Raw genomic sequence first — 27,870 nt, 5'->3', positions numbered from 1 at the left:
CTGGAATGGGATAGTGGAAGTGGAAAAGGAGGAGAGGAAAAACCGATCAGTTTTGGTCGTTTCTGGCGACACTGGCGTGGCGGCAGAAAAATTGGAAAGTCCATATCCGCGAGCGAGAACCGGCACACGACAGCCGATTAGCGGTGTGCCGTCTATTGCGATTCGTGCGTGAGCTGGTGGCGCGTGTGTGTGGCCAGAAATACGCGCCGGGACGTATTCGCTTCGGCAGTCGATCGCGGCGCGAGCGGAGGAACCTGCTCAGGTGTGTTTCGTCTTGGTGTACGTCAGGTGTGCGCGTTCTCCACGGTGCAACGGAACGCGTGCGATGCAAAGAACCGTGCTCCCGTGACTAGGAATTGTTGTCTCGTCAATCCGTGTCTCGTAAATAACACGTGCACGACGAAGAACGGGCGACGATCCCGTACGCAAGCCCCCTGGATATCACAAGTACCGAAACAACGTGGTGCTCGTCCCCGTGTGCTCGTCGCTTTTTCCGTGGACTGTTTTCGCAACTCGAAGGAAATATCTCACTTATCTAGAGTAATATATTCCAGTGCCGAACGAAGAGGAGGAAGCGCAGCAGCAGCGGCGATTCTCGTGCAGGAAAATGTCGCTGTGGAAACCGAGCGCGTTGCTGATCGGCGTTATCTTGGTGATTGCAGCTGTTGGGTTGACATTAGCGCAAATTGACGACAAATTCCTGTTCCCCGATCAAACCGATGAAAGCTCCGCGCTATCGGTAAATATTTATTCGTAGACTTTTTCTTTCTCTCTCTCTCTCGCTCTCTCTCTCTTTTAAGCTTCCTCTTTCAGAGTAAAACTCCCGCAACAAATACTTTACCTTGAGAGTTTCGCAACGCACTCTTAACTTTAGCAACAATTCTTAGAGCTTGACAAGCTGCTTGATAAACTTCTGGACCGTATACGTTCCCAGGCACAAGGCTCGCAACGACACTCCCACGTTTTCTGTACGGTAAATAGCGCAATTATGTTGTCCGGCGTGAGGCGGTTGTAAAGAGCGTGCACACAATGAGCTGAACAACTCGGAAACCAATCTTCTCGATCGCGAACGTAAAAAATTCTGTGCCGAGTCATCGCCCGTGCTTTTATCGCGGACGTAAAGACGATTGTCGATCGTCGCCGTGAAATTCGCGGCGATAATCTTCTGGTTGAGTCAGTGGATAGGTAGGTATACATTGGCAGAACGCGTTTCTTCGTGACTTTTTTGTTGTTCAGCTCGCGCGACTATTTGCATGAACAAAAAAATTAGACGAGCGGAGTTGTAGAACATAATCTCGGTATCTTTAGTATCATTTGATGGAAAATTGGTCATTTGAACGAGGAAATATTGTTTCCTGTTTTCCGAGTGCTTCTGTACCGGAAATGAGGTAATGGTTGGGCCCAGACATAAGGTGTTTGGATTATAACAATGCTAGCTTAGCATAGAGTAAAATCGCTGTTGCTTCTTCCTTCTAATATCTTCAATACGATAGAACAATTTTAAATAATCAAATTGATAGAAAAATGGACAGGAGAAATATATTGTTTTCTGTTTTCCGAGTGCTTTTGTACCGGAAGTGAGGCAATTGCTGGGCCCAGAGATAAGGTGTCCCAACAATAAAATTGATAACTCAAGAAGAAAAATGATAAAATTTGTTGATGCTTGTTTCGAAGTATTTTGCATCAGACAAGAATGTTCGTCCCAAAGACAAGGTTTCCCAATAATAAAATTATATATTCGAAGTGAAAGTACATAAAATTGCGTTCTCCTCCAAACGTTCTGCACCAGGAAACGGAATTTTATCCTTCTGAATAGTAAAATTGATTATCCTAATTAACATAATAGAAAATGAAGTAAGTGTCTGTTTAAAAGTTTAAAAGATTAAGAATCAATGCGTAGGTTCACAAAATAAGATTCGAATTATCTCTTGGTCATGCTGGGATTGTTGTCATTGAGTAGGGCAATAGATTGCGATAGAATGAGAGGGGCTAGTTCGTGTGCCTTCAAAGAATATTAAGCAAATTTTTGGTTGAAGCCTCTTGCACCGAAAAAGAAATCAAAACGTAGGTCTAAAAGACAAGGTTCCGTTATCTGGGACCGTTGTCATCGAGTGGAACAATAAGCAACGATAGAATGGGAGGAGCTGGTTCCTCAAGTAAAATAAAATAAATTTTAGTTCGAAAGATAACGTTCTACTATCTAAGAGACATTTTGGTTATGCCGATCGTTGTCATCGCCTAGAGCATTAAAGTTGCGATAGAATGGGAGGAGCCAGTTCCTGTTGATGTCGGCAGACATTGATATTACGACATCCTTGTCAACGGGAGCACGCTCATGATCCCGCAAAGACCTGTACATGACGTCGAAGGCCGGACTACACTAATGTCAAGGATGTGTGAGAGATCGAAGTATAGAAACCTCGATGGTGCCCGACACGCTTCGAATTCTCGGCACGGTGTCCGCGATACGATGTACAGGTGACTGATTACACGCCACCTTGGCAAATACCTCGTCGATTACATCGCGATCGCGTAAATCTTAGACACGGTGACTCTTTTACCGGATGATTCATGGATTACGGAAGACGTCAACAAAACCTTAATGTCCCTAAACACCCTAAACACTTTTCTGGTTCTAGATTTGCAATGCATGACGCTGTTATGACGCTTTTACGGCTTGTAAATCTTCTGTTTGCGTCACACGGGTCGTGTTGCAATTTCAATTGTGCAAATTGTGCTCGCGGAACATCGAGCTGAATGTGCGGATTAGTTCAACGACAGGTGCTAAACGATTTAAACCGATGAGTGCATCGCAATTGAGATGACTCGGTAATTGGGAGTTGTTGGAGAATGTTGTAGAGCACGGATGATTACGCAGATATGGATAATTTTATAAAATACTAGAGTCAATGAAAGATCAGTTATTGTGTACTATTATTTCAATTTATACGTTAAAATGTATTTAATAGTAATTATACTCTGTTAGAAATGCCAGTTGAATGTCAAACAAGTTAAACATTCAACTTCTGCATTTTTCATATTCTTTTTAATAATTTTCTTTATTCGTATAAAAATATTGCAACACTATTTTCATTCTATGACCATTGTTACGTCGACCTACATTATCAACGTGAAAGAATCCAAGCGCAAACAATGTGACAAATTAAACATTTAATATTGATAAGCGAATCGTGTGTCAGCTAGATGGAAAGGTCAGTGCATAAGCGAATTAGGATATCGTACCGCTGACTAATCCGAAAGCGAGTAATTGAGGTTACGATTAACAAACCACACAGCGCAGGTAATGCAAGGTAAAGCCCGTTCTTCCGGCAAGGCCGACGCTTTTTCGCAGAGTTTCCGTCCGTTCGATCGTAATGCAATTATGTACCGCGTGCCGATCGGCACGGCGGTGTGTGCTCCAATGCCATAATGCTATTCTAACGCTATTGACGCCTAGCATTACAACCAATCGTTGCGAACACTGACGTCCTGCAGCAACTAGGAGGGGAACGACAGTTCTTCGAAAGTGCAATGTCTCTCAACAGCATATTTCACGCTGATGCAAACCGCCTGCATACGCAATCGCTTTGGCAAAACGTTTCTCTCTGTATCGAGTCTTTGCAGAATCATTAGTTACTTAGGAGAAGTCAGATCGATAAACAGTATATTCTTCAGTCTCCTCGCCATTAGAAAAGAATTGAATTCGGTTTATATAACCCTTTACACCCGAATAGCGACTTTGAGACGCCAGTAAAACAATATTCAAAACAGTTTCAATATTATTAAATTCGTCTGTATCCTATGAATTGCAGAATGCTCCACCGTAATGTGAGAAAACAGGTTCAATTTTATATGCCCAATGTAAAAAAGATTGCATAAAATAAAAATGACCTAGATTTAAGAAATGTCTTGGTTTTGGAATTAAAATTGCTTCGAGTCCAAAGGCATAATAATTAGACGACAATTTTATACTCTCACTCATTCGTGTATGAATCATTCACCCATCTAATTGTTCATCTAGTTATTCTATGAGTTACTCGTTATTATATATTGTTTCTGATGATATTTTTATTGCAGAATTATCTCTCACGTAGACTACTTCTTCTCATTGACTACTTAATCCAGACCTCTATACTGAAGACTATACTATTGAGATGTAACACAAATACGTCCGATTACCTTGGATATCTCCTTTTCATTTAACGCCTTGCCTTAACAGTTTATCTACCGGAAGCCTATCAACACTAAACCTACCTCAATGTAACGACCGGTTTTCTATTTCACAATTATTGAAATTATATAAAAACGCTTTCGTATTTTTCTACGCCAAATTCGGCTAGTATTAATTTCCCGTTATAAACTAACGCACGTAACAACAACCTAACCATTGTATATTGATTTTGAAACAGTACAACTTATTTTATTTTCTGTCGAATGCGCACTTACAGCGTCAAAAGCACTGAAGTCTTGGGATTGGAACGTAAGGCAAGATACATAGTTAACAAGGGTAGAAATCGTTAGAGTTAGAGCATTTACGCGTGACGATCTAATGATTATAACAAAAATAGGAATTTAAAATGGTAAAACAGATCAAAGAATTAGTGTAGATATTAATGTATTTCCAACTTATTAGAATTATTAAAGGAAAATCAGTCTGCTATGTGGCTCCTGTCTCTTGCAATTGATGCGGAAACATTTTATATTTTGCATAAAAATCTGCAGTCTACCAAACGATTCAATCCTAAATGATTCCCACAAGTGGGACAACCTGTGGATCGTCGAAGATCCGATCTATAGGCGTCCAAGGAAGAAAAAGTTCGATTGGGTGAATCATAGGTGGACATTATCGCCGCTGAGTTGGTTCTTAGAATCTCGGAGCAGCGTTCGATCGCTCCTGGACGTCGACAAACTGGAAACCTGTTTCAGACGAAGGGTGTCAGGTCCGAAGTAGCGACTATGCACACTGTAGAGATAGCGACGCGACCGGTGCATAAGGATGCGTTTGGTGCTGGTCCAAATATAGCAGAAACGAAAGTGAATGCTTTTTTTACGGTTTCCCGTATGCCGATCGTCCGGTAATCTTCGAACAGATCGAGTATCCGCGATCGTAGCCGGTGATTCACGGACTTGATGATACCGGGAATACCCTGATAATTGCAACACGACTCAAAAAAGCTTTCATTACCGCCGGTCGATCCTGTTTTCCCGGGTTCCATGTTTTGCTTACCACAATGCGATTTCTGATGCTGATGAATGAGCTAGTAACTGCTAGTAAATTGCTAGGAGCTGTGCATACCTTTCGTCGTGTCTGCTGTTTTGAATACAGTGTGTAATTTTGGACTTTCTCATGCAAATTTCTATTATCATGGATTATCGTACAGCAGGCATTGAAAGAATTCTAGAAGTTTTTAGTAGGCTTTGTTTAAACCACGAGTCGTGGAGCATTTGTACACTATAAGTTACGATCGGAGCAAAATGATCCAGAAAATGTTAGTTCTTGAACAGGACCCACGTAATATTCAAATAAACATTTTTCTAAAATAGTTTTCAACCGTTGCGACAAATACTGAACACTATTTCATGAACAGCACTACAACAATATTATCTAATTATCACAGTTAATTTACACGGACAATTCAGAGCTCGAAGAATATTGGTATTTCTCTTATAGAAGCTCTCTCAGTATAAGCATGCGAGCAACAGTATTTGTTTGTGGTGACCTGCACGCGAAATCTTTGGAATGTCCAAGCAAAACTACAAATTGGCTGATTAACACGTTCTTCTCAGGAAAAATGTATCTGCGTCCAAAGAGCGCGTACCGAATGTTGCGTTTGAAGAGAAATGAAAATACAGTGCTCAGGGTCGAGTAACTGCATTTTTCTTTCCTTTCAGATAATCCGCAGCGAATCTTTCTTTCCATGATCGATTTTATCAACGATCCAAAGCCGTTATCAGCATTACCGTTTACGATTAGATTGCCGAACAATCGAGATAACGCGCAGCGGTTAGAGGCCGTAGAGTTTCTTTCAAATATTGAAAGTTTACAACTCATTTTTTAAGCGATTCATTGGTCGTTTTTCTTTTCAGAAAGAACTGGAACTTGCGCAGATGATCAATGACATGGATTCAATAGACCAGTTCATGGAACATGTGCAAGGTGCACCCGATGCACAGACGTTTGTTTCCAGTAAGTGCAATTTAACTTGAATCCTTCATTAACTAATATTCTCCGAGGAAATCCGTTCAAATCGTGACGAAGGATACACAACTTAGTCTAAGAAATATACTTTATTCAATGCGATTATCGGCTCTTCATTGTTTAACGAACAAACCGCAGCAATTTACAACCGCGGCAGTATTAAACAGAGCGGCGCGCGGCACCGCCTCTCCTAACAATTCCATTGCTCAAACACTGGCTATCAGAACATGATACATACACATGATCTTGAAATTAAAACGTAACAAAAAAAAAGATAACAAACGGCGCTTGCAAAATTTAATCGCAGCAAGTGTTTCGCGAATGAAAAACCATCGTTTCCCAGTGAAACGATCCATAAACATAAAATATATAAACAGAAACAGCATTGACATTGCGCAAAATTGCCTGCGAAAGTAGACGTAAGGCGAAATTTAATCAGTCTTCTGATTAAATTCGCGAGGAATTTATTAGTCTCTAATTAGTTTCTAAAGTTTCCTTCTTGACTAGTTCCTTCGTCTTTGAATACCTGAAGATGGTTTACTCTGCTCCTGTTCGCATTTTCGCATAAAATGTCTACTAATATCACCTTGTCTCCATCCACCGTTTCCAAAATTTCTTTCTCTTCCGACTTTTCCGATTTTTTATCTTCAAGCTCCCGAAGGTTTTCTCTACTCTTGTCAACGCTCTCGTAAATAATAAGATGAATCTGATAATTGCAAACAAACTGCCTCTTGTCCCGATCGTTCTTGTCATTCACATCGTAACGTTTATTGAACACAAGCTTGTTCTTCACGTACCCGGGAATGATAGAAGGAGTTAGAGAATCTTTAGTCATCAACTCTGTCTCCAGACTATTCAGGAAACCCTCGCGGTCCTTGAAGAAGTCGAACTCCTTCAGGAAACCATTGAAATCGTTCTTATTCGGTACCAATCTGTTACTCAGTTCATTGATCTCTTCTAAACTGAGCAATCTGGCTTTCGGTTGGCTGAGATATGCCGCAGAATTTTTGGGCGGTTTCTCTAACGCTGGACGCTCTGTTACTGTGGAGTACGCGATTTGTAGTTTGCATGGTCGTCTCCATTTGTGAACCCTGGTTACGGCTGAGGAGTAGCTGATCCAACCATCTGAGTAGAAGAAAATGTCATTCTAGTTACATGACTGGGGAAATTGCCTTTCTAGCATATACTCTTTTAGAGATTGAATTAAACTTCAGTCTTTTTCGAAACCTAATCTAAAAAGCAAATGATCTAGACATAACCGTTGATATCAGTGTCTGCCTAGATGAAAATGATTCTACAGTATCAATCTTGAACATATAGACGGCGATGAATAATTTATTTTTAATATTTTCTGCTGATAGAGATGGAAAATCTCTTCTTCAACCTTTCTAGTTAAAAAATCAGTTAGAAAACATCACCTCTAGAATTTTAGAATACTTGTTAATCGTCTATATACTATATCTTAATAGTTCCTTCAGTCAATTCTAATTTAAATAGTCGTTCAGAAATTACTTGGATTATGGTTTGATTTTAAGAAGAGGAAGTCTGAAAGACATTATAGTCATTATAGCTGTCCATTTCACTCTTGTAACCCACGTGGAACGATTCTAGAGTGGGATGGACAGCTATTATGATCGTAAATGTAACTCAGACTAAAGTCATCTTCTAAACAATAATTCTTGATGCAGTGAATAATAAAAATCCAAGTACTGAATCTTTTTCAGATATATTAGTATCATGATCTTCACCTTACTAGTTTGCCTAATTAGTGTAAGCTGTTTCACAGTCGGAAAACATTTTCATCTAGGTAAACAGTAAACTGCAGATTTTATGAATTTTAATGCTTGCAAACTAGCTGCAATTTAAAACAGCAATTTATTAAAATTATTGACGGAGTACGGAAATTTTTCATCTTGCATAAAAATCCACAATCTAGTGATCAGTAGACAGCGGATTTGGTGCATTTATTGCAAAAATTAACAAATATAATTTAAAACAGTGGCAATGTTAAGAAAGAAAATAAATTTCTATTTTACTTCAGTTTGTTGCAATATACTCGTAGTAGAAAATTTTTATTTTGCATGAAGACCCGTTGTCTAGTGGATCAGTAATTTGTATTTGACTCCAATGTGCCTACTACTTTTGCGTGAACCGAAATTGTTGAGTAGCTAACTAAATTGAAAGTAGCTACTGTTTTTACTAAATTCCTTCAACCCTTGCCTCGTTTCCAAGCTTTCCTCGAGAACGTAATCTCGCCGTCAGCTTCAACGTACTTCACAGTGCCAGACTCGACAATAACAGACCCATCTTCTTGGCCGCACTCTCTCTTGATAACTTTGATAGTTGACGACATTTCCTCTTCCAATTTTATCCTATTAATGCTCTGCTCGATCTCCTCTATGTTGGTCGACAATATCTCCAGCTTGAAAAGATTGCTGAGATCACCCTCGTTCAAATAGTAAGACATGTCGTAGTCGTCCTCTATCGCCACGGCGATTTTCTTTTGATTGATCTCGTTCTGATTGTGATCTACGATTACGTCGGTGGCCATAAACGTGTCTGCTTCCGGGAACGTTTCTTTTTTTACGCACTTCGCTTCTTCGATCGTAGAAACATCCGGGGACTGGTCATTCTTATCAAAGTCATTTTTCCTGTAGAATCGCTGCGGTTAGAATCCCCCTAGACCGAAGTCTGGACTAAACAGTTCTCCTAGGCTGGAGCAAACTTCTGCGTTGCTGAATACAGTAATGTCTTGATATGTATGGAAACCGAGATGTTGCTTATATCGTGGGCAGATTAAACAAGCAAATATGCTCTGAATCATGTCGTTTTTGGACTCAATTTAAGATCTTTCATAAAGAAATGACTGAAAACGAAAGAGTTTCGTCAACGAATGAGCTTCTGGACTCCATTAAGGGGCACACCCCACAATAATGAAGATACATTTTCCTAAATACAGCATATGTGTACTCACACATATCGAGACATTACTCTACTTGTTTCCCTTACCGTTTCGTCGACTTTTTTTTGTAACCGATGTCAGAACTAGGCACTATAGTTTTAAATATGTGCCTGCTGGTGACCTTGTACGCCTCCATGAAGGCAGCCACATTCTTCCTGCCCCTGATTGTTTTACCAAACCAATCCAGGAGCACGTCCTCGGCCAGATGGTCCTCGAAACCAGAAGCGAGGCCATCGACTAGCGAGAAGTAGCAATTCGCGAAAGAGATTGCTTGCGTGCTCTCGTTCATCCTTTAAAAGAGCAAAGCAGGTTTTACGACAGGAACCTAGCAGGCCACCACCGACACCAAACCTCAGAAACTACTCTACCGACGTAAAAGGATTTCGAAAGAAATCTGAGCCGAGGAGAAATTGTCTAATTGTATTCTTTCCTTTTAAAGAGAAGCTTGATGCATCGGGTCCAAAAAGATTGGTAGTGTGACTAGACAGAACGGACTATACATAAGTCGCTATAACAACACTATTTATAGCTCTGTTTAAACAACAAAAATTCTGTTAGTTATTTCAAGATAAAATCTACAGTTTCACAAAGATTAGTCACACACACCCTCTACCATAAATTTCCAAAGACTGCTCAATTTTCAAAAGGAGGTTTAGGTTTTGCTGGTAGAATGGAATACGTTGATAACCAAGAACGATCGAAAGCCGATCAATAGCTCTTTTCAACAAACAAAAATTTAGTTACTTCAAGGATGTTTTAAAATAACCCCACAATTTCACAATTATTAGTTACACATACTCTCTATCATAAATTCTCAAAGACTCCTCAATTTTCAGGAGCAGGTATAGGTCTTGCAGGTAGAATAGGAGACGTTGATGGCCAAGAACGATCGAAAGCCAATCTACCAGCCCCTGCAAAGTGCATACCCGCGTTGCAACCGGTCTCCCTGAAGATCGATGATGATCCATCCACCCTCTACTTCCCCTCGTGCACACGGATCAACAGATGCGGGGGATGCTGCACCCATGGGAGGCTCTCATGTCAACCGGTAGCATCCGTCGTTCGAAACTTCGAGGTAAGATCATGAGGATCATTAATCATGAAGATCATGAAGAATCGTTGACTGGATGGACCGAATACAGTGAATTGACGGTGTAATTGCTTTCAGGTGATGGTCGTCTCCGTGCGTGGTGTCACGGAAATGTCGTACAAGGAAAAACGCATCGTGCCACTCGAGGAACATACGAAATGCAAGTGCGACTGCACAATCAAAAAAGAGGTAATTTGAGGACAGCCGATAATGGCGTCTTCCTCCTTAAATCGGTGCAACTCAGTTTGCGAACGCTTTCGCGCCTGCTATACTCTATCTCCACGCGAGCTATACTCTTATATTACAGGGTTTAGCATTTTCTATTCTCTTCAACATAGTTGGGCTTTTATTTCCTCTCCATTAGCCCATAATTAACACATTCACTGTCCCAGCATCCAAGTCCGGATATAAAGAAATGCAAGGGTTATTTTAGAAGCAATATCATCTGTCAGGAGAATTTTTTAAAATATTGCAAGTATCTTCCTTAATTATATCAAAGTCTTGTATGTTTCACGAATATTGGAAGTATTTTTCTCAGAAAGTTAAACATTAATTATATCAAAGTCTTGTATGTTTCACGAATAATGGAAATGGAAATTGAAGATAATTTGCACAGGTGTGCAAAGATATTCAACTAAGTCAAGGATGATTAGTGTGAGAAATAGACTGCGAATTTTACGCATTTATGAGAAACACAAATGTATCTAAAAACTTCCATCTAACTCCTGCTTCTTTGAAATGCATCAAGCAACTTAATTTTGCAAAGAGATGCACAATCTAATAAAAAATAATACGTTGAAGGGTTAAAAATCGGATATATATGAATTGGCGTTTAGAATAGGGGATGGTTTGTAATCATCGAGGAACTGAAATTCGTTTCACATCTTTTCAGCACTGCACCGAAAAACAGTCGTACGTGCAACCAGAATGCAGATGCAGGTGCAACAACGTTGACGAGGAGGAGAAGTGTCGCAGAAATGACACCAAAATCTGGAACCCAGATCTTTGTGTTTGTCTGTGCAGGGATGAGCAACAATGTTCTACCGGGTTCTACTTTGATCAGAACACGTGCAGGTGTGAGCTGAAACAATAGGAGTGGCACTATGGGAATTGGGCATGAGTCTTGTCACACTGCACCCTGCTCTCTCGCACACCTTGTAAGCTACACGCGATGCACCAGAATCATTTCTTTAATTTTTCACTCTAAACTCTAAACTGTTTTTACTTTATCCCATTCATTTGTGGAACTAACACACTGAGTGTTGCATAGACGCATGGCCTTTCATTAAACTTTACTAATGCTTGTTACAACTAACATTTATTATATGTGCGCAACAATAATTATTAACAAGAAAAGCAGATAATTCTAAAAGGCTTTTTAGTTTGTTATGATATTATGAGAATGATAATATGAATTATGTTATCAGAAATGCTAAAGACACGCCTGACATCTAAGTAATTCACGATGTTGAATAGAAAAATATTCTTTTTGAAATGTTCCAGTGTAAAAAACGAATTAAACATTAACACACAACACTCACTGTGTTACTGAGTACTCCGACTTAATTTATGATAGCCACTCTATTTGCAAGAATGCACTGCAATCACAATTTCTCTTTGTTACTGCACTAAACAGAGAACTGAAGCATGCATTTCTTTAAAGCATGTTGTGCATTCTGCATGTATTAATACAATTTTCTAGATTTTTGGATTGACATGCATCCTTAAGACTAAACAATACATTTCAGATGTAAGCAAGTTCCATTATCCAAATCATGGTTCCAACCGACAAGAGGTACAGGCTATACATTTAGTAGGACACAAAAGCCAGATACACCACCACCAGTTATAGTGTCGCTAGATGCTACAGATCCTAGAAGAAAGCCCAAAGATGACCCAGAATACTAAGGAGTCATAGGAGTTGTACACTACATCAAAAGACTCGCGAGACAGCTATTTAATGGAACACGCTTCTAGCTCAACCTTCCACGACCGTGCCATTTTATTACAACACTAAATATGTAATTATAGTATTCGTGAGATAGTATTAATTCGATATTGCAGGATATAAGTCATTATATTTTTACATAACAAAAGACTTTTTTATGATATAAAGAAATATAATTATTTAAAATACATTGCTGCATCGCTTATTGTAAGATTACCTAAAGTTATTTTCAGTGACTGTCTTGATGGCAATATTTTTATTAAACTATCCTTCTTAGCATAGAATGAGTATATATGGATAAGTTGTGAATAGTAAAATAATATTTTATGACTGGAAAATATATGTGCTGTTATGAAATGTGTCTTCTTTCCTCTGTTATAATATGAATCATTGAGATTCCTCCAAGGTGGTCTTCTGTAAGGTAGACTCTATTTCTCCCATACTTGATTTTTTTTCACGATTTTCAACTTCCAGACAATACATGACTACAGCCTTGTTAACTTTTAACAAATTCCTGTATCTGTTGCTTATGGATTCTACCGAGTCTGCTATGTCTCCTAAAAATCGAGGTAGTTTTGATTAACTTACTGACTACAATACATAACCTCAACACAACTTTGATCGTAAATTAGTAAAAGCTCTGTCAATTAATTCAGTCCATCTCGACATATATTACAAATTAATACATAATACATCAATATCCCACTGTAAACCACTTGAACTCATTTAAAAACAATAATCACTTACTAATAGTAGACGCACAGTCCTCGATAGTCGATTCTATCGTAGGTTTAAACCGTTTAGATGTCCTCTCGTTCGAACTATCACTCATGACTGGTCAATTAATTATTTCTTGACGAAAATTAATATTAAAAATTCCTTCAAATAAATAGTATGTCCACAATTGTTTAAATAGACGCCTACAGCGCCATGCGGCGCGAAAACTATCAGATCGGTCGGTTACAATTTCGAAGAAGAACGCAGCAATTCGAAACAACTTACAACTAAATAGCAACTCTTGCAGAGCAACAATGTATTTTAAATTTAATGCGGTTTAGTGCACAAGTGAGTGCAGTTCAGTTATAAATATCGAAAGAGTACAAGAATACTAATTACCTGTTCAACTGCTGCTGAAGTCACCCGCAGTAGAAAATCGAAGAAATGAACACGTAAAAGAGAACATCAAAGGTCAGGCTAACAGACTGTGCATATAATTTGATATTTCACCTGTTTCACCTTGTGTAACATCTTTTTTTTTAACTGTTTATACGAAAACAAATCATTGCCACCGGGTTGTCTGCGCAAAAAACTACCAACGACCGAACCGTGTCCGCTGTTTCACTGCCATTTGATGGTCAACTGTGAAACGCTATCATTTCCTCGTTCGTTCGGCAGATGTCGCAATCTAGACAATCAATGGATCAATAATGATCACGAGATCTATGTATAAATTTCTAGATACAATCATGTTCTTAATAAAGAATAGGAGAGTTAGATATTTAATATATATTTCCATTTAACTTCGAACTAATTTATTCTGACTTCAGACACATCTGAAGCAATTTCAGCATCAGAGGAATCATCTCGATCCTCATCCCCACCTATAATTAAGCCCTCTATCAACAATCCATTAAATTCGCTCGGAACCTGTTCGAGTTTCCCCGAACGCTAAAAATTCATAACAATCTGATCGGACGTACTGTAATTTCGTAATTAAAGGTCGTACCACCATACACCAAGGATAAATTGCAGGCTCGGGTTTCGTCTATTTTTATCGCGTGCAATTGATACGCGCTCGCCATTCGAATACGCAGCGGGACATTCAAAAAACGTCTCATTAGCTGTACACATACGACCAAATCGCTTATGAGCATCCCAATAAACAATCATTCCCCGAGAGACTTAATCCAGGATGAGTATATTCAATTGGCGAAATCACCTTGGATTATACTTCATCAGGATAATCCGGCGAAGGCGGCGTGGATACAAAAATTCAAATACTCGAGCCATTATAAATAGTTCGAGCAAATATGTTTAATTAGTCATACTGTCGACTATGTTAACCCATAGCAGTCGAGTGGTGATTTACAATTAGAGTTACCACAAAAAGTTGCTGTACCATTATTCACAATGTTGTTCACATTATTTTAAATACGGTGGTATCTAATGAATTACTTCACACTTACGTATTGCATGAGGTATTCTATCAATTTCATATTGAAATGAAAAAAGTCATATACAATGGAATTATTCTGGGTCGGAAGAAATGTTTAATTTTCGAGTTAAAACAGCTCCGACTGTATTAAAACGTTACTTGACATAAATATGATACATCCATTTGTAAAATACACGGTCCAGCTAACGTAACAATTAATACATTTTGGACAAGAATCCATAGTGACATTTTATACAAAACTTTGTATGTAGTACAGTACAAATGAATTCGAATTCAATTTAGCGGGGCGCTTGAAGACCGCGTTCGGCGCACGTCGTCAAAAGAATCATCGGCGTCGCCGTTTTTTTTCTCCCACCCGTTATAATTGCCGGGGCCTTGTCACTTTTGTCGCAGTGAAGTATCTCGTTGTCGCGTCGCCCCGTGCACATTCGATCGTCGGCTTCCTCAAAGCGACCTTGCTTGTCGTCCCGTGAACGAGAGCGGGGCCGAAGAAGGAAGGCGAAGCAGAAGAAGACGCGGTGCAAGATGAAAGAACAGAGGGAAACAAAGGGATCGGTGGACTTCCGAACCAGTGCGCGAGGTACGCCGTGGCACTAGATTCGTCTTTGTGGCACGTGAGCGGCTGGATTTGCGCTTCGCAAACACGTGCGGAGATAAACGCGTTTTCCACTCCGCGCTTTCGACACGGCGAAGTGGATCAAGGGCTGCACGAAAATTCTGCGCAATTTCGTCGACTCGATTCTCTCGGATATCGCTTGTACCGGGTGGTTAAAAAATTGAGAATTTCGTGGGTCGGTGATCGACGGATAATTATACGGCTAGGTGTTGAAGGCACCCACGGCTCCGCCGATGCAATTTAATCGCGTCGCGCGCAGATTTTTTTGCCGGTTCCTCGGGTAAACGCGGCTTAATTGCATTCGGTAGCCGGGGCAGATTTAAAATTCAAAACGGAGAACAGTAGTGGGACCCCCGGAAAAAACCGGTACCTCGCCTACGTATTTTACGCCACTTTCTTGCGCGTACGCACGCGTGTATAGCTGTCTCGCTTCATCGCCCAGTGAACCTCTTCTTCTCTCTTCTGCCTCGCTTCTTCTTCATTCTCCTCCTCCTCTTTGTCGAGCCTCTCCTTCTCAAGGACTTCTCTTCGCCTCTCCGCAAAGGTCCGTGTAGAGTCGGTAAGAGGCTTCGCGATCGTAACACGGTAGCCAACACGGTGGTAGGTTTAAATCATATTAAAGCGCATCCAGGCACCGGGAACCGTAAGCCCGGATTACTGCTACAAATCGTCCCGTACGGGGAATTCCGCGCTCCAAGTAATTCGATCGTCCTTAAAGGTCCTGCTAATCACCTGGGGGACCTCTTCTCTAGCTCCGGGCACCGATTACTCCCTCTCGCGCTTTTATTCCATCGTTTTTTCTCGCACTAAATTCGTCCGGTCTTTGTGTCCGCTAGGTATAGTCGCTCGCAAAATTTTTTTCACAGGACTTCAAGAAATCCTTCTTGAAAATCCAACGGATCAACTGGAGTAGCTTTCCTTGGGGTCCAGACGCCATTCGCTTTCTTGTTCCCTAGTTCATGTACCAAATGGATTAGGATCTCTAATTGATTAGTGTAATGAGTAAAAAAAATTATCTTATGCAGGAGGCAAGCAAGCACTCGTCTTTAAATGTCCTGTGAGTTGACTAGGGGAGCTTTTCTTTGGCTCCTACTTTCCACATGAAACGTGATCGGGTTTTGCGCAGGATATGCACAGGAAATAGTACTTAAAGTTCTTGCTGGCTACCTGGAGGACCTTTTCTTCAGTTCTGCGTACGACTTACTCTTCCTTTTAATCATCTGCACGCACAGATTTGTGCAACACTACAACCGCTAAGAAAAATTCTCTGCAGAGGATGGACACAAGAAATCATCCTTGAAAGTCCTATTAATAGTCCTATTAGAAGTATTTACTCTTCTCCTTCATTATCTGCACGTGCAAAATCATTCAGATTTTAGTATTCACTAGGTGCAATCTCTAAGGGTACCAATATAGTGGAGCGGTGAAGATCGAGGATAGCGGCGAGGCGAACATCGCGGCAAAATCAAACTAATAGCAGCGGATAGCGGTGCACATAGAAACAAAAATCATCGCACCGCTCTCCTCAACGCTACACTCACCTTGCCACTCCACTATATTCCCGTACTAAGAAGAGTTCCCCGCGCAAGATCAACGCAAGAAATCATCCTCAAAGGCCCCGCTCATCACCATCCGCCATAACTTCCCCGTTAATTTTCTTTCCGTTCTTTTTCCCATAAAAAATTCATTCGACCTTTGTACCCGCAAGGTATAATCGCGAGTAAAAATTCCAGTTTTGCAAGACAGACGCTCAGAATCGACCCGACTGATTAATCGTGACTCAAGTTTTCCTTGTCGGGCGCGCGGTGCATCGATCAGTAAATCATTAACGCCATTAGGCCGGTATATTCCGCTCGGAGGGACGCGCAAACAATCAATCACGCGATTCTACGGCTATCGATGCTCGGGAACAACACGAGGTAAAAGGGGAGAGAGAGAGAGAGAGACAGAGAGAGCACGAGAGGCAGAGGGGGGTTGAGAAGCACATGATAAAGTGGTCTCGTGGAAAGTTACGAAACAACGTGGGCAGCGACAGTAGAAAATGGCGTGGGTCGTGATGGTCTGAGACCAGGTGGAACGTGTTTATACAAGATACGACCTGATAAGACATCGCCGAAGCTCAACGGAGCACGCGAGAGAGGACGCGAAATGACCGGTGTCTCAAACCGACACTCGGCTCATCGCGGACCACAAAAGTCATATAAAAGATGACCAAAAGTTTCCTCCAAATTCGTAGGGACGAGACGATGCACCATTTTATCTGTAAATGATAATACATAGACAGTTTATAAATCTGTTTCAGAGTAGTTCAACATTCAAATGTCCTAAAAATTCATAGCGACTAGAAAATACACTATTGCATCTGTAAATCGCAGTAAGATCATCAAGTGTAAGATCAATTTGCCTAGTCCAGACTCCACGATCCATAAAATGATGTAAAAGTTTCTTCCAAATGCATAGTATGTATGCGGAATAGTATGCGGATACATAATTGTATCGTCAATAAATCGTAACCTAGAGATTCCAAATCAATTCCAGTGGTTTAAGACCTTGTAGCGATACATGGATCACGCATTTAATCGCTTTCACTAGGCCGATCGAGGTCTTGGGTGACCATAGATCGCAGCAGCGTCCGATCGACTGGCCATTGTGATATTTGTGATCAGTTCCGTCCAGGACTCTGGATCCGTGGATCGTGGCGCGGTGAATGCGGGCCTCGCTATCACATTAACGACTCTTTGTGGTCCTGCTCCGAGCCCAGTTACAAATTGCACGTCGCATTGTAACACTTCGACCGTGATTCGTGGCCGCTCACGCGATTCGGCACAGGCGTCCGCCTGTTTCCGGAGATACGCGAACGAGCGGGTTCCCTCTTCAAAAATTGCGATCGTAACTTTCATCGTTGTTTCATAAAAGAATTAAAAAGTCGCGAGAGACAGAGAGAAAGGATCCGGAGGGCCGCGTCGGGGTAGCTTTTGCCTCATAAAAGCAACAGAACCGTCCGCGACCGTGCCATCAATTTTCCCCTTGCGTCGTAGAAATACTCCAGCCCACTTTGCTTTCGTCCTTCTCCATCTTCTCGCGTTCCTCTCCCTCCGGCACCCACGGAGCACCAGTAGCACTCTTGTATCTCCTCTCCTCTCCGTTCTCCTCCCTTTTTAATTCTTTCTTTTTCTTTCTCTCTATCTCTCTCTCTCTCTCTCTCTCTCTCTCTCTCTGATCGTTCCTCGTGCACGCTCGGCTCCCGTTGTACCGATTGAGTGTTGACCCCGCTGCGTCACGCTCGCATGCTGCAGTTTGTCCGAAACGATACCCAACAAACGGCAAAAACCGACCTGCAGTGGATGCATCTGCATCGCTGGGTTCCCCCGGCGCGGCGCGCGACGACTAATTCGTCTCTTGGCGTTTTTTCCTTTTACCGGAAATTATTCGTTCACAATCGTCCGTCGAATTTTCAACTGGCTTCAAGTCGACGTGTTTTTGCGACGTCAGGGTGTCTTGCAATTTTTAATTCGCACAAATCGATGATCGTTGGCACACAAGAGATTTTCGGTTGCAAGACACGTCCCTTTAGAAAAATTATCCCAACGCGCAGTCAACATTGCTGCACTCTGCATTATGAACCGGCCAATCAACCTCGCCAATTGGTGGGTACTCGACTCACGGAGCAGGGTGCACTTAATGCTTCCTCGGCTGGCTACAATGTTGACGAGTCACTGCGATAATTTTGTCAGGGGAACACACACCTTAGAGCTCGAGAGTAATGGCTGGATACCAAGCCGCTTGAAAATGTCAGATCATCTCCAAGTTTCAATTTTTCAAGATTAATCGCTTCTTAGAAACGGGTAATTCAATGTTTCGGGTGCAATTTCCTCGTGGAAGGTATGACGAGGTATTTAAACACTTTAAATACTAGGTTACTCGATCTTGTATGAAGAACACAATCTTTCACCTAGCATTAAAAATAAATTTTTCTATGAACAAATTGGATCAACAGAGTTCATAAAAATCTGATACGTTGCAAGGGTATCGAGACAACCACAGAAATAAATCCTGATCACTTCATTTATTATGTCAGCAGAGCAATCGGCTCAATTTGGTAGTGCTGATACTCCTGCAAGGTTCCGAACTCTCCTGTATCGAATCTAGGGTGTCTAGGAGATGCTCTATCCTCTCTCGACCGACAGACGTCCAAGTATTATCTTCGAACTCTCCTTGTCGGCGAGCGGCCAGGAACAAGCTTCCGTATTTTCCCGTTCTCTCGGCAGGCGTCCAGGTACATATCACCGCCGAATTTGCTGACCGACTAAATTTTGATAGTCGTGCTTCTCCTCCGACAATGTTTCAAATTGTTTAAAGGCCTGAAAATGAGGTTTTAAAGAATTACAATAATTAATGAATCAATTAGAGGACAGTCTTAACAATCGCAGATCCTAATCCAAACCCAAGTATCATACGGACCCGAAGTATTATACAGGCCCCAAGTAACCAGTGGCCAGATTACACACTAGGCTTCCGGTAGCCAGAGCACCAACAAGTAATTCAGCTAATTGCTGTCGACAATTAAGTTCCAATGTTCCTCGGAGTGGCGTGCAACTCTCTCGAACGAGTTTAAAATCCAGTTAGCAACAAACAGTGCGCAAGAAAGAGAAATCTGCGGTTGCTGTGCGGCTGCGTTCGAACGGTGCGAGCGTAGCATAGGTCGTGGCAGGATAGATCGTTGCCATCCGCACAATGCTGACTACAGATAACCACTTCTCAGGACAGGCTCGTGTTTTTAGTGGGGCGTGTAGCGAGACTGTGCGTGCGAAGATGACCACGCGTGATAGCCGCGGAACTAGGCGATGTAATTTCCTTTGGTGGTACAGCCAGCCAAGAAATCCCGATAGCGCACGATTTAAATCGGTTGGCTCTTAACCATTTGCACTCGACTATCCTGTCTAAGGCACCGCTAAAATGACTATACCACACGTCAAAACAATTCCGACATTGTCTCTGCGTTTAACCATTTGGACTCGACGTTATTTCAACTTCATAAAATTGACACATTTTCCTCGAATTAATCCATTTTTGTTGTGCATGATTTTTATACAGAGATTTTTAGCAATTTACTGAGTATAAATAAATTCGATAACCTACCCTTGCCCACTGAGATGGCTTTACCAAGACACTGAAACATGCAACTGATTGATAAGACTCAATGGAAGACACTGAAGACTGTGACCGATTCGTGTAAATTTAACCTTGCGGATTCTAGTTGAATTAAACCGTGCACTACTGCATTTCGTTATATTCCAACGATTTTCATCGGCGAAACGTCATTAATCTCGTTGCACCTGTGCCGTTATTTACGCAGCCAATCAGTGCCGGCTACAAACTGCTGGCTGGCGGGGCATAAATTGACAGCGAAATTGGCAACGCAATTTACGTTGCGAGGGTACTGAGCGTTTTTGATCTACACGCGATACGTGCCCACTTACGTGGAATCGAGAGCCGAGTGGCGAAAAACGACCAACACAAACTGAAGGCTTGATCAAGCCCGTATTTGCGATTATTACTCGAATCTTTCCCGTTGCGAGTACGTGCGAGTCCCTGCTTGAATCTTGCCAATCCGAAAAGATCTCGAAAGGCAGTCGACAATGTTGCGAGATTTGCGAGCATATCGGGCCGATTCGATTGGTGAACAATTCTAACCGCTATCGTACGTGACTCGAGCTCGCAAGAATGGAAATGCTTTTATAGAGAACATGGTTCTAGAATGATTTTAAAAAGATAATAAGCTTCTTTACGCAGTTCTTGCACCTTGAAGTTAGTGCAGACAATTTTGCATAAAAATCTGCAGTCTAGTTACAATGAACATTTTATGTTTTCTGAAAAAAATTCTCTGCTATCTGAGTCGTCTGTAGAAACCATTTAAATTGTATAAAAAATATTATTATTATTACTGCAGACGGAGAAAACATTTTAGACAATGATTTTTTCAATTTTCGTCTACGAACGTTTGTACTGTGCATCTAGGACAGACATGCCAAACTCGTTTACCATCAAGGGCCTCATTAAGTATTATAAATTAATTCAAAGACTCGAAATAAAGAAGAAATACGTACAAAATAACATACACACAAAACACATTAACATTACAAAAATACATTTGAAGTTTGAAAGTTGTTTTTTTGAAGTCTACTTTATTTTTCAGTTTTGTTTTGAAGAAACTTGGCAACGTTTTTCAGTAACCAAATTTTCAAGATTTGGTGGAATTTGTTGAGCTGTAATTATTTATGAAATCGATCGTACATGCTGGTTTGTTAATCTTGACTTTCCGCAGTTTTATTATTTTTTAACGTTGAAAATAGTGGTTCGCACATATACATATGTGCTATATAAAAAAATATATGCTATATAAATGTGGAATTCCAACATCCATGTATTTTTGTTTTAATGCGGAATAACACTGCATTTCGATTAATTTCAGTTGTAAATTGTCATCAACAGTTTCAAAGTTTTTGGCGGGGTCGCAGACTACTTGTCGGCGGGCCGCGTGTTTGACATGGCTGCTCTAGAAGAATGCGTGGTCGCAAAGGCGTTTCAGACGCATTAAAAATTGCATCGCAACGAATGGGACGACCAGTGAGCGTCTGGTGCGAATGAAAATTGCACATAGCAGAACTGCACCCCAAGGTGGCAGAAAATTATTCGCGTATCGAGCCACTTATCTCTCATTTCAGCCGTGTAACGGATAAAAGCCGCAACGTTGCCCACACGCGACGGAGGAAGAACGCGTGTCCCTGAACGAGCGGACGGTGCCACTTAATATTTAGTTTTATCGATACAGATTGTGTTTCGCGTCTCGCTCGCGGCATTATCCTCCGCAGAACCCCTCGAAGACCTCGGCGCGGCGAACAGTAAGGGGAACGAGACAAACGGTCCTCTGGGTTGCGTAAAAATCGCGGAAAAGACGCGCGCGTATGCAGAAGAACCGCATTCACGGTCGGTGCCGGTGACATTAATGGTCACCGCAGAATTACGAGTGCATCGCGAGTGCATTGCGTCCTCTGCGCACGCTGCATCTGTCTCGCAAGAATTGTGTTTGCTCGTGGAAACCGCGACGTTACCAACGCATTCGATAAGCGACCTTCCTCCTGGCTGTTCCTCCTTTACCCCATCCGATTCTCTTCGTTTCTTTCGTTCTCTCTGTTTTCTTTCTCACATCCGCGACCGTATCTACGTGACTATCCGATGCTTTTACGGCTTCATCGAATACGCTTTGCACGAGCCACACTTTACTTTTCATTGAACGCTTGTACATTCGATGTTTTGGATCGTAATTGTTTTCTATCGACGATTGGGTGATTGTTTTAAACGTTCGTGTTCACTCGTGAGGATACTCTTCTTGATTCGGTGAATTCGCAACTTTTTATTTTGCATAAAGATTTGTAGTTTAACAATGATATACTATATAATAAAATAAATGTGATTCGATGCAACTACAATAGAATTTTGTTAGAATTGACGTGACTATAGTATTGAACACATTGAACAATTTTCAAGACGGTATTTAATGAGAGCACATTATTGAAAATTGGCCTGCATGTGACGTGGTATTCAAGCTACTCTTTAAAAAATAAAGAGTATAAAAGGGTGAAAAGAATGTCAATCTCACTATTGCATGCAGCGTAAAAATGTGACTGTGTTCTTCTATCAACGACAGCATGAGGTATTTGTATCACACGACGTTCATTTTAAACGTTCGAATAACTACTTTGTAACAATTCGACAAGCAGGTTGAATTACTACAACATTCAAGCGACATGTTAATAGGTGTGGATGAAGTTGCGTCCACCGAAGGGGTTGTAAACCATGAAATAATAGCAGGTAGGTAATGAGTTAAGTAACCAAGAGCTTTTAGAATGTCGGTTAGTTATTTGCACAGCAATGGCCAGCACATCGAGCGAGCCGATTAAGTTCTTCCTCATATCGGGCCGCTTTACATGACGCCTCGCGCTGATAACGCGAGAAAAGACAGCGACCGCAGGAATCTGGTCTTATGGGACCACTACACTGTAGCGAACAGGACTTCCTTGTGAAAGTCACTCTCACCTCCGTTTTGCAATCTCTGTTCTATAAGCCTACTATTATCGCGTGAAACTTCGCGAAACGATCACGATTTATCTCGATTTCTTTATGGTGTCTACAGAGACGAAGATCGCGAGAACATCGTGCTCAAATAACGTAACCTTGTGAACCAGGCGCGAACGCATTCGGGCCACGTAAACGACCCTCTATCTTATACAAGGTTGATAGACATTGAAATCGCCCCATTAAATATTTATATGGTACCGCAAGCGCAGACACTCCGACAAGAGTTGTAAATATGTAGCTCTTGAACGCTGTTGAACTGCGGTTTTCTGCGTTTCGAGAGGACTCGCTTGGAAATCCAACGTTTTGAGAAGAGACCTAATCACAAAATCATAAAAATCTTGTCAATCGATTACAAGAAATGGAAACCAAGCAGAAAGCTCTGTCTTTGTTTAATAATCTTAATAGATGCCATTGCTTGGATGGGATATAATAGATGGGATGTTTCCTCCGCGCTTCAAAAATGTTCAGGTATCTAGGTCTTCAGCCGAAACAAGTTTCTCGATTTCAACGCTACCATGTTTTCATAAATAAGTCGATTCCACCGGAGAGACTTCAAAAATTTGCGGCCGGACGTCAAATTTCTTTTAAAAAAGGGGGAGAATAGGGAGGCAAGGGGTCCGCGAGTGATCCAAAAGATCGAGAGTTTTGTGGATCCGGATCCGAGGGTCGAATTCGATCCTGCATCTCGCGTGTCGAGACACGCTCCGCTGTCTCTCCTCTCTCGGCGAGCATCGTTCGCCTCTCTTTCCCTCTGTGCACGATCATCGTCGCTCTTCCCATCTCTCGATCCTCGTTCAACACGATATTTGTTGTCTGGTTCCTCTCGCTTGCTCACTGACTCACTTACTCGACGGAAACAAAAGGAGCAACTGGTGTGGGCAGGGGAGAGAGAGAGAGAAGAGTTAAAGATAGATAGAGAAAGAAGGAGAAAGAGTGAGAGTTGTGAGGGAGAGGGGAGGGTAGAGGAAAAAAGAAAGAGAACAGGACCTCTGGAGGAGGGAAAGGGGCCCTGCTTCTCTTTCTTTGTTCCTCCACCCTCTCCTCTCCATCGACTCTCACTCCTCTTTTTAACTCTTCTCCGGTTTCTCTCTTCTTCTTTACATTCACTCGTTCTCTCTTCTACAGGGGCACTCTTGGTTCTTTCTTTATTCCTCTCCACTCTCTTCTCTACATAAACTCTCTTTCTCTCTTTAACTCTTCTTCGGCTTCTCTCTTCCTCGGGAGCCCTCTTGGTTCTCTTTCTTTATTCCTCCATCCTCTCGACTGTCTTCCTGTAGTTCTTCTTCTTTCTTTGTCTCTTGTCCAGAGATCCTTTTGGTTCTCCTTCTCTATTTCTCCCCGCTATCCTCTCCGTCGACTCACTCTCTCTCTCTCTGTCTCTCTTCCTTTCTGTGACTCCTCTCTTCTTTCTTTCTTCTCTTTCTCTGTTCTTCTTTTCATCCGATCGTGGTGGTGGGGCACCGTTGAGCGGCATCAGGTTCGACGGTAGAGAAGAGGACAAGAACAGCCGAAGATAGAGGGATAGAGGGTGGAACAGGGAAGGAGGGAATGAGGAAAAAAGAAGGAGGGTAGAGAGGCGCAACAAAAGTAGCCGTGACGCCGCGCAAAGCGAGCAAACCGACCCGAACAGCTCCGCTGGAAAAAGACGAAAAAGCCGATCCCGAGAGGAGAACCGAGAGGGGAACCGAGAGGGGAACCGGGGGCACCACGAAGAGGAGACCGGCCAAACGAAGAGGGGACCTCAGGGATGTAAGGTGGAGACTTTCGTGCCTCATACACGCGGCTGCCCAGGATTAGATCGATCGTTTTCGGGGGAACCGGGAATTTAGTCGTACCCTAATTCCTCGTCCTACATCTATCTCCATTAAACGGGCCGAGGCTAGAGATATTCACGTTTCGATGTCCGGGGAAAGTACTTAATCCTTTTACGTGACAGTATAAATTCAGTTGATTTCCTTGAAATATAATCCTTCTTAGAATGGATTTGGAAATGTACACGATTCAATGCTTGTAACTTCGGGAATTAAATGTGTTGCCCCAATTATGTCGATATGTGAACATTTGTCTTCAAAGGGTTAAACTTGCAGTTAAACTGCAAAGTAGAAACGGTTGAATCATCACCGCAGGATTTTTAGAATTTTCACCTTGAAGAATCTTTGATTCAAAGATCCCAGAATCTGTCTGATCTAGGATTATTCTAGGATCGTTCTAACAAGTGTACAATCGATAGGCTTCGGGTTGATAAATGGAAAAGTACCAAGAACCGTGATAGAGCTAGTAGATTTGGAGACGCGATGAATCGCAGAAGAAGTTCATGCTCTACATACACGGAACAGATTGACCGCGTGTATCGTTTTGTTTCCTCAACCGCAGTGATCGCTACGACTTCCGAGTAACTCGATCGATCAGCTGAGAGAGTCTCCACGAGCAGCTTTCCGTGACCGGACATCGATGACGTCAACAGGAAAAACGTTGACCAATTAACCCAGTGTTTGAGATTCGTTGATATGAAATCCGAGAAAAATTAGCTCGGTCCAGAGGGAACAGACAAAAAGCATCGGAGTTGAAGGAGCGTGGACGCATTGTTGCGGAACGCGAAAGACAGGAGTCGATGAACCGCGCGCGCAACAATCGTAAACGTCTCTCCTGGACCCGATATTCGGTCGCTACGTCCCTGGACCGTGGCAGAAGAGATAAAGGAGCCTGAAGAGGGAAGAAGAGAGCAGGAAAAAAAGGCAGAATTGGCAAAAGGGGCAAAACCACGCGCGCACTCTCCGGCACTCTCTCTCTCTCCCCCTCTCCCTTTCTTTCTCTTTCCTTCTTCCTTTCTCGCTCTCCTTTTTCCCCGTCTTCTTCTGGTCCCTTTGGTTAGCTGGCCTCCTACTATACCGTATATGTAGAGTGTAGTAACGTGCAGAGGAGCCAAGACATAGTACCATACGCCGAGCGCATTCGACTTTCCAGCGTGCACGTGTGCACGTGTGTCGGGGAGCATAATGCGCACCGGTTCTTTTTCAGCAGGCCTGTGTACCTGCCTGTATACCTCTTCAGCGTCATCCTCTAAGGTTCGGACACTGAGCAGCGCCGAGACAACTTGCCAATCGGCGGACGTCAAGGTCCTGTACCGTCCACGCTGCTTTTGTGGTCGAGGAACACGGTCCCGGGCTCCGATTCGAGTAAAAATTATCTTTTGGACCGGTACGGTGGTGACAGGATCGTTCCGCTTTGTATTTTCGACACTCTAATTTGCTCTAATACATCAAACGCGATCTCCTATCGTTGGTTGGCCCACTCCGAGTCTTAACACAAGATTTCAAATTATTGATTTGGGAAGAGTAAAATTGAGGTGACTACCGAAAAATAATGAGTCGATGAAATTTTCTACATACTCTAAATTTTCTCGGTTAATTATTCATAATTACTTATCAGGAGCATGTAGTATCATGAAACGTCGCACATGATCACAATGATTGACTATCCTTGAGAGATCCTGTGTGATTCCATGAGTGACTCTTCGGGATCCATTGAAGAGTTTTTGCAAGAATTTTAGGTGTCCTTTAAGTATCTAGTATTCTCTTCAATTTGATGAAAGACTTTGAGGACCTCAATGTAAATCCTTCTGAGAATTTTATCGGTCCACTGGAGAATCTCTTTAATAGAGATCCAAGGATCCTTCGAGATCCCTTAGGATCCCAATACGGATCCTCTCAAGTATTTATGTAGTAAGTAACCGCAAAAATTTGATTGGTCCTGCCGAAGATCCTACCAGAGTTTTATTTCGAATAGTCTCCAAGGGGTCCATTTTAGAACTCCCTCGAAGAATGCAGCAAGATAATTCGATGAACTTATAAGGTCTCTTAGGGGACCTCTCCTTATAGATCTATGTGGTCATGCGAAGGCCCTTAGCATGCTGCGGGTCCATTAGTGTTGAGAGGCAAATTCGAAGCTGACTTTGCCCTCCTAAAACGTCTGTCCATTATATTCCAACTTAGAATACTAAATGGCTTCGCCGAACAACTATTTCACCAATCCTTGCAACTTCAATATCCTTGAACTCAATATCCCCTTTCTTGGAAATTTCTACTGACTCTTTCCCTCGATCCAGAGTACAGACTTTCTGCAATCGTTGAACACAATATCATCTTTCCTGGTATTTTATACAGACCATTTTCATTCCGAAGTACAGACCATTGTCGAACGGTTATTGGACCCTCGCTGAACGAGTCCTTCGACTTCCTAGGGCTCGGACGAACCCAATTTCACGAGATAAATCAATTTCGCGACGTGTCGGCGATTTTTTCCTTACGCGTTTCGCGAAATTAATACGGTGGCCGGGGGAGGGAGGAGAGTTGATCTCTAGTGGCCTGGCCCGATCGGGAACGGGTTGATGTAAATTGCCTAATTGTAAGTTCCTCCCCATTCGTCGTCTCCTGGGTGGAGCCCGATCGGTAGTTGTGTTCCCCGCGGTAGCCGTTGCACGTAATAGCATTCGGAAGGAAGGCACGAGCAAAACGAGCACGGCGAATCGAGACGAAAGAGTAACAGGAAGAAGAAGGGAGAGAAACGAATCGAGAGCGACGAAGAAAAAAAAAGAGAAACAGAAAAAAAGAAGAAGAAGAAAAGGTGAACGCATCAAGAGGACCGGGGGCTTACAAGAGGTATACATCAGAACAGATTAAAATCGTCGAATCTTCCTCCATCTACAGCCTCGCCCATCGAAATTGCAGCGACCGTTCGGCC

General features: G+C 42.1%; 3 protein-coding genes across 6 annotated transcripts; 1 reads left to right on the top strand and 2 right to left on the bottom strand.

Annotated features, from left to right (window-relative positions):
* Pvf1 (PDGF- and VEGF-related factor 1) lies at window positions 1-12,389 on the top strand. Of its 3 annotated transcripts, none has more exons than XR_013011854.1 (6): window positions 1-739; window positions 6,088-6,187; window positions 9,998-10,236; window positions 10,330-10,440; window positions 11,144-11,408; window positions 12,000-12,123. XR_013011854.1 is itself a non-coding variant. In XM_076447312.1 (6 exons), the coding sequence occupies exons 1-6, from the start codon at window positions 608-610 to the stop codon at window positions 12,157-12,159; spliced, it is 924 nt and encodes a 307-aa protein (XP_076303427.1). In that variant the 5' UTR covers window positions 8-607; the 3' UTR covers window positions 12,160-12,389. The 3 variants fall into 3 exon arrangements, 2 of the variants coding, with proteins under 2 accessions (XP_076303427.1, XP_076303428.1); XM_076447312.1 differs by having other exon boundaries at window positions 8-739; window positions 11,144-11,325; window positions 12,000-12,389; XM_076447313.1 differs by lacking the exon at window positions 1-739 and adding an exon at window positions 1,769-2,478 and having other exon boundaries at window positions 11,144-11,325; window positions 12,000-12,389.
* LOC143221792 (uncharacterized) lies at window positions 5,266-9,451 on the bottom strand. The gene is made up of 3 exons (XM_076447311.1): window positions 9,209-9,451; window positions 8,420-8,850; window positions 5,266-7,324 (listed from the first exon to the last, which is right to left on the bottom strand). The coding sequence occupies exons 1-3, from the start codon at window positions 9,448-9,450 to the stop codon at window positions 6,678-6,680; spliced, it is 1,320 nt and encodes a 439-aa protein (XP_076303426.1). The 5' UTR covers window position 9,451; the 3' UTR covers window positions 5,266-6,677.
* On the bottom strand, window positions 12,112-24,163 carry LOC143221794 (uncharacterized). 2 transcript variants are annotated; one of them, XR_013011855.1, is made up of 3 exons: window positions 19,453-24,163; window positions 12,947-19,352; window positions 12,112-12,756 (listed from the first exon to the last, which is right to left on the bottom strand). XR_013011855.1 is itself a non-coding variant. In XM_076447314.1 (2 exons), the coding sequence occupies exons 1-2, from the start codon at window positions 13,029-13,031 to the stop codon at window positions 12,587-12,589; spliced, it is 255 nt and encodes an 84-aa protein (XP_076303429.1). In that variant the 5' UTR covers window positions 13,032-13,290; the 3' UTR covers window positions 12,112-12,586. The 2 variants fall into 2 exon arrangements, 1 of the variants encoding a protein (XP_076303429.1); XM_076447314.1 differs by lacking the exon at window positions 19,453-24,163 and having other exon boundaries at window positions 12,947-13,290.
* Between the last annotated feature and the right edge of the window lie 3,707 nt (window positions 24,164-27,870).

This window comes from Lasioglossum baleicum, chromosome 3, assembly GCF_051020765.1.
Source record: "Lasioglossum baleicum chromosome 3, iyLasBale1, whole genome shotgun sequence".
Lineage (NCBI taxonomy): Eukaryota > Metazoa > Arthropoda > Insecta > Hymenoptera > Halictidae > Lasioglossum > Lasioglossum baleicum.
This window is presented reverse-complemented; position numbering and strand designations above follow the sequence as displayed.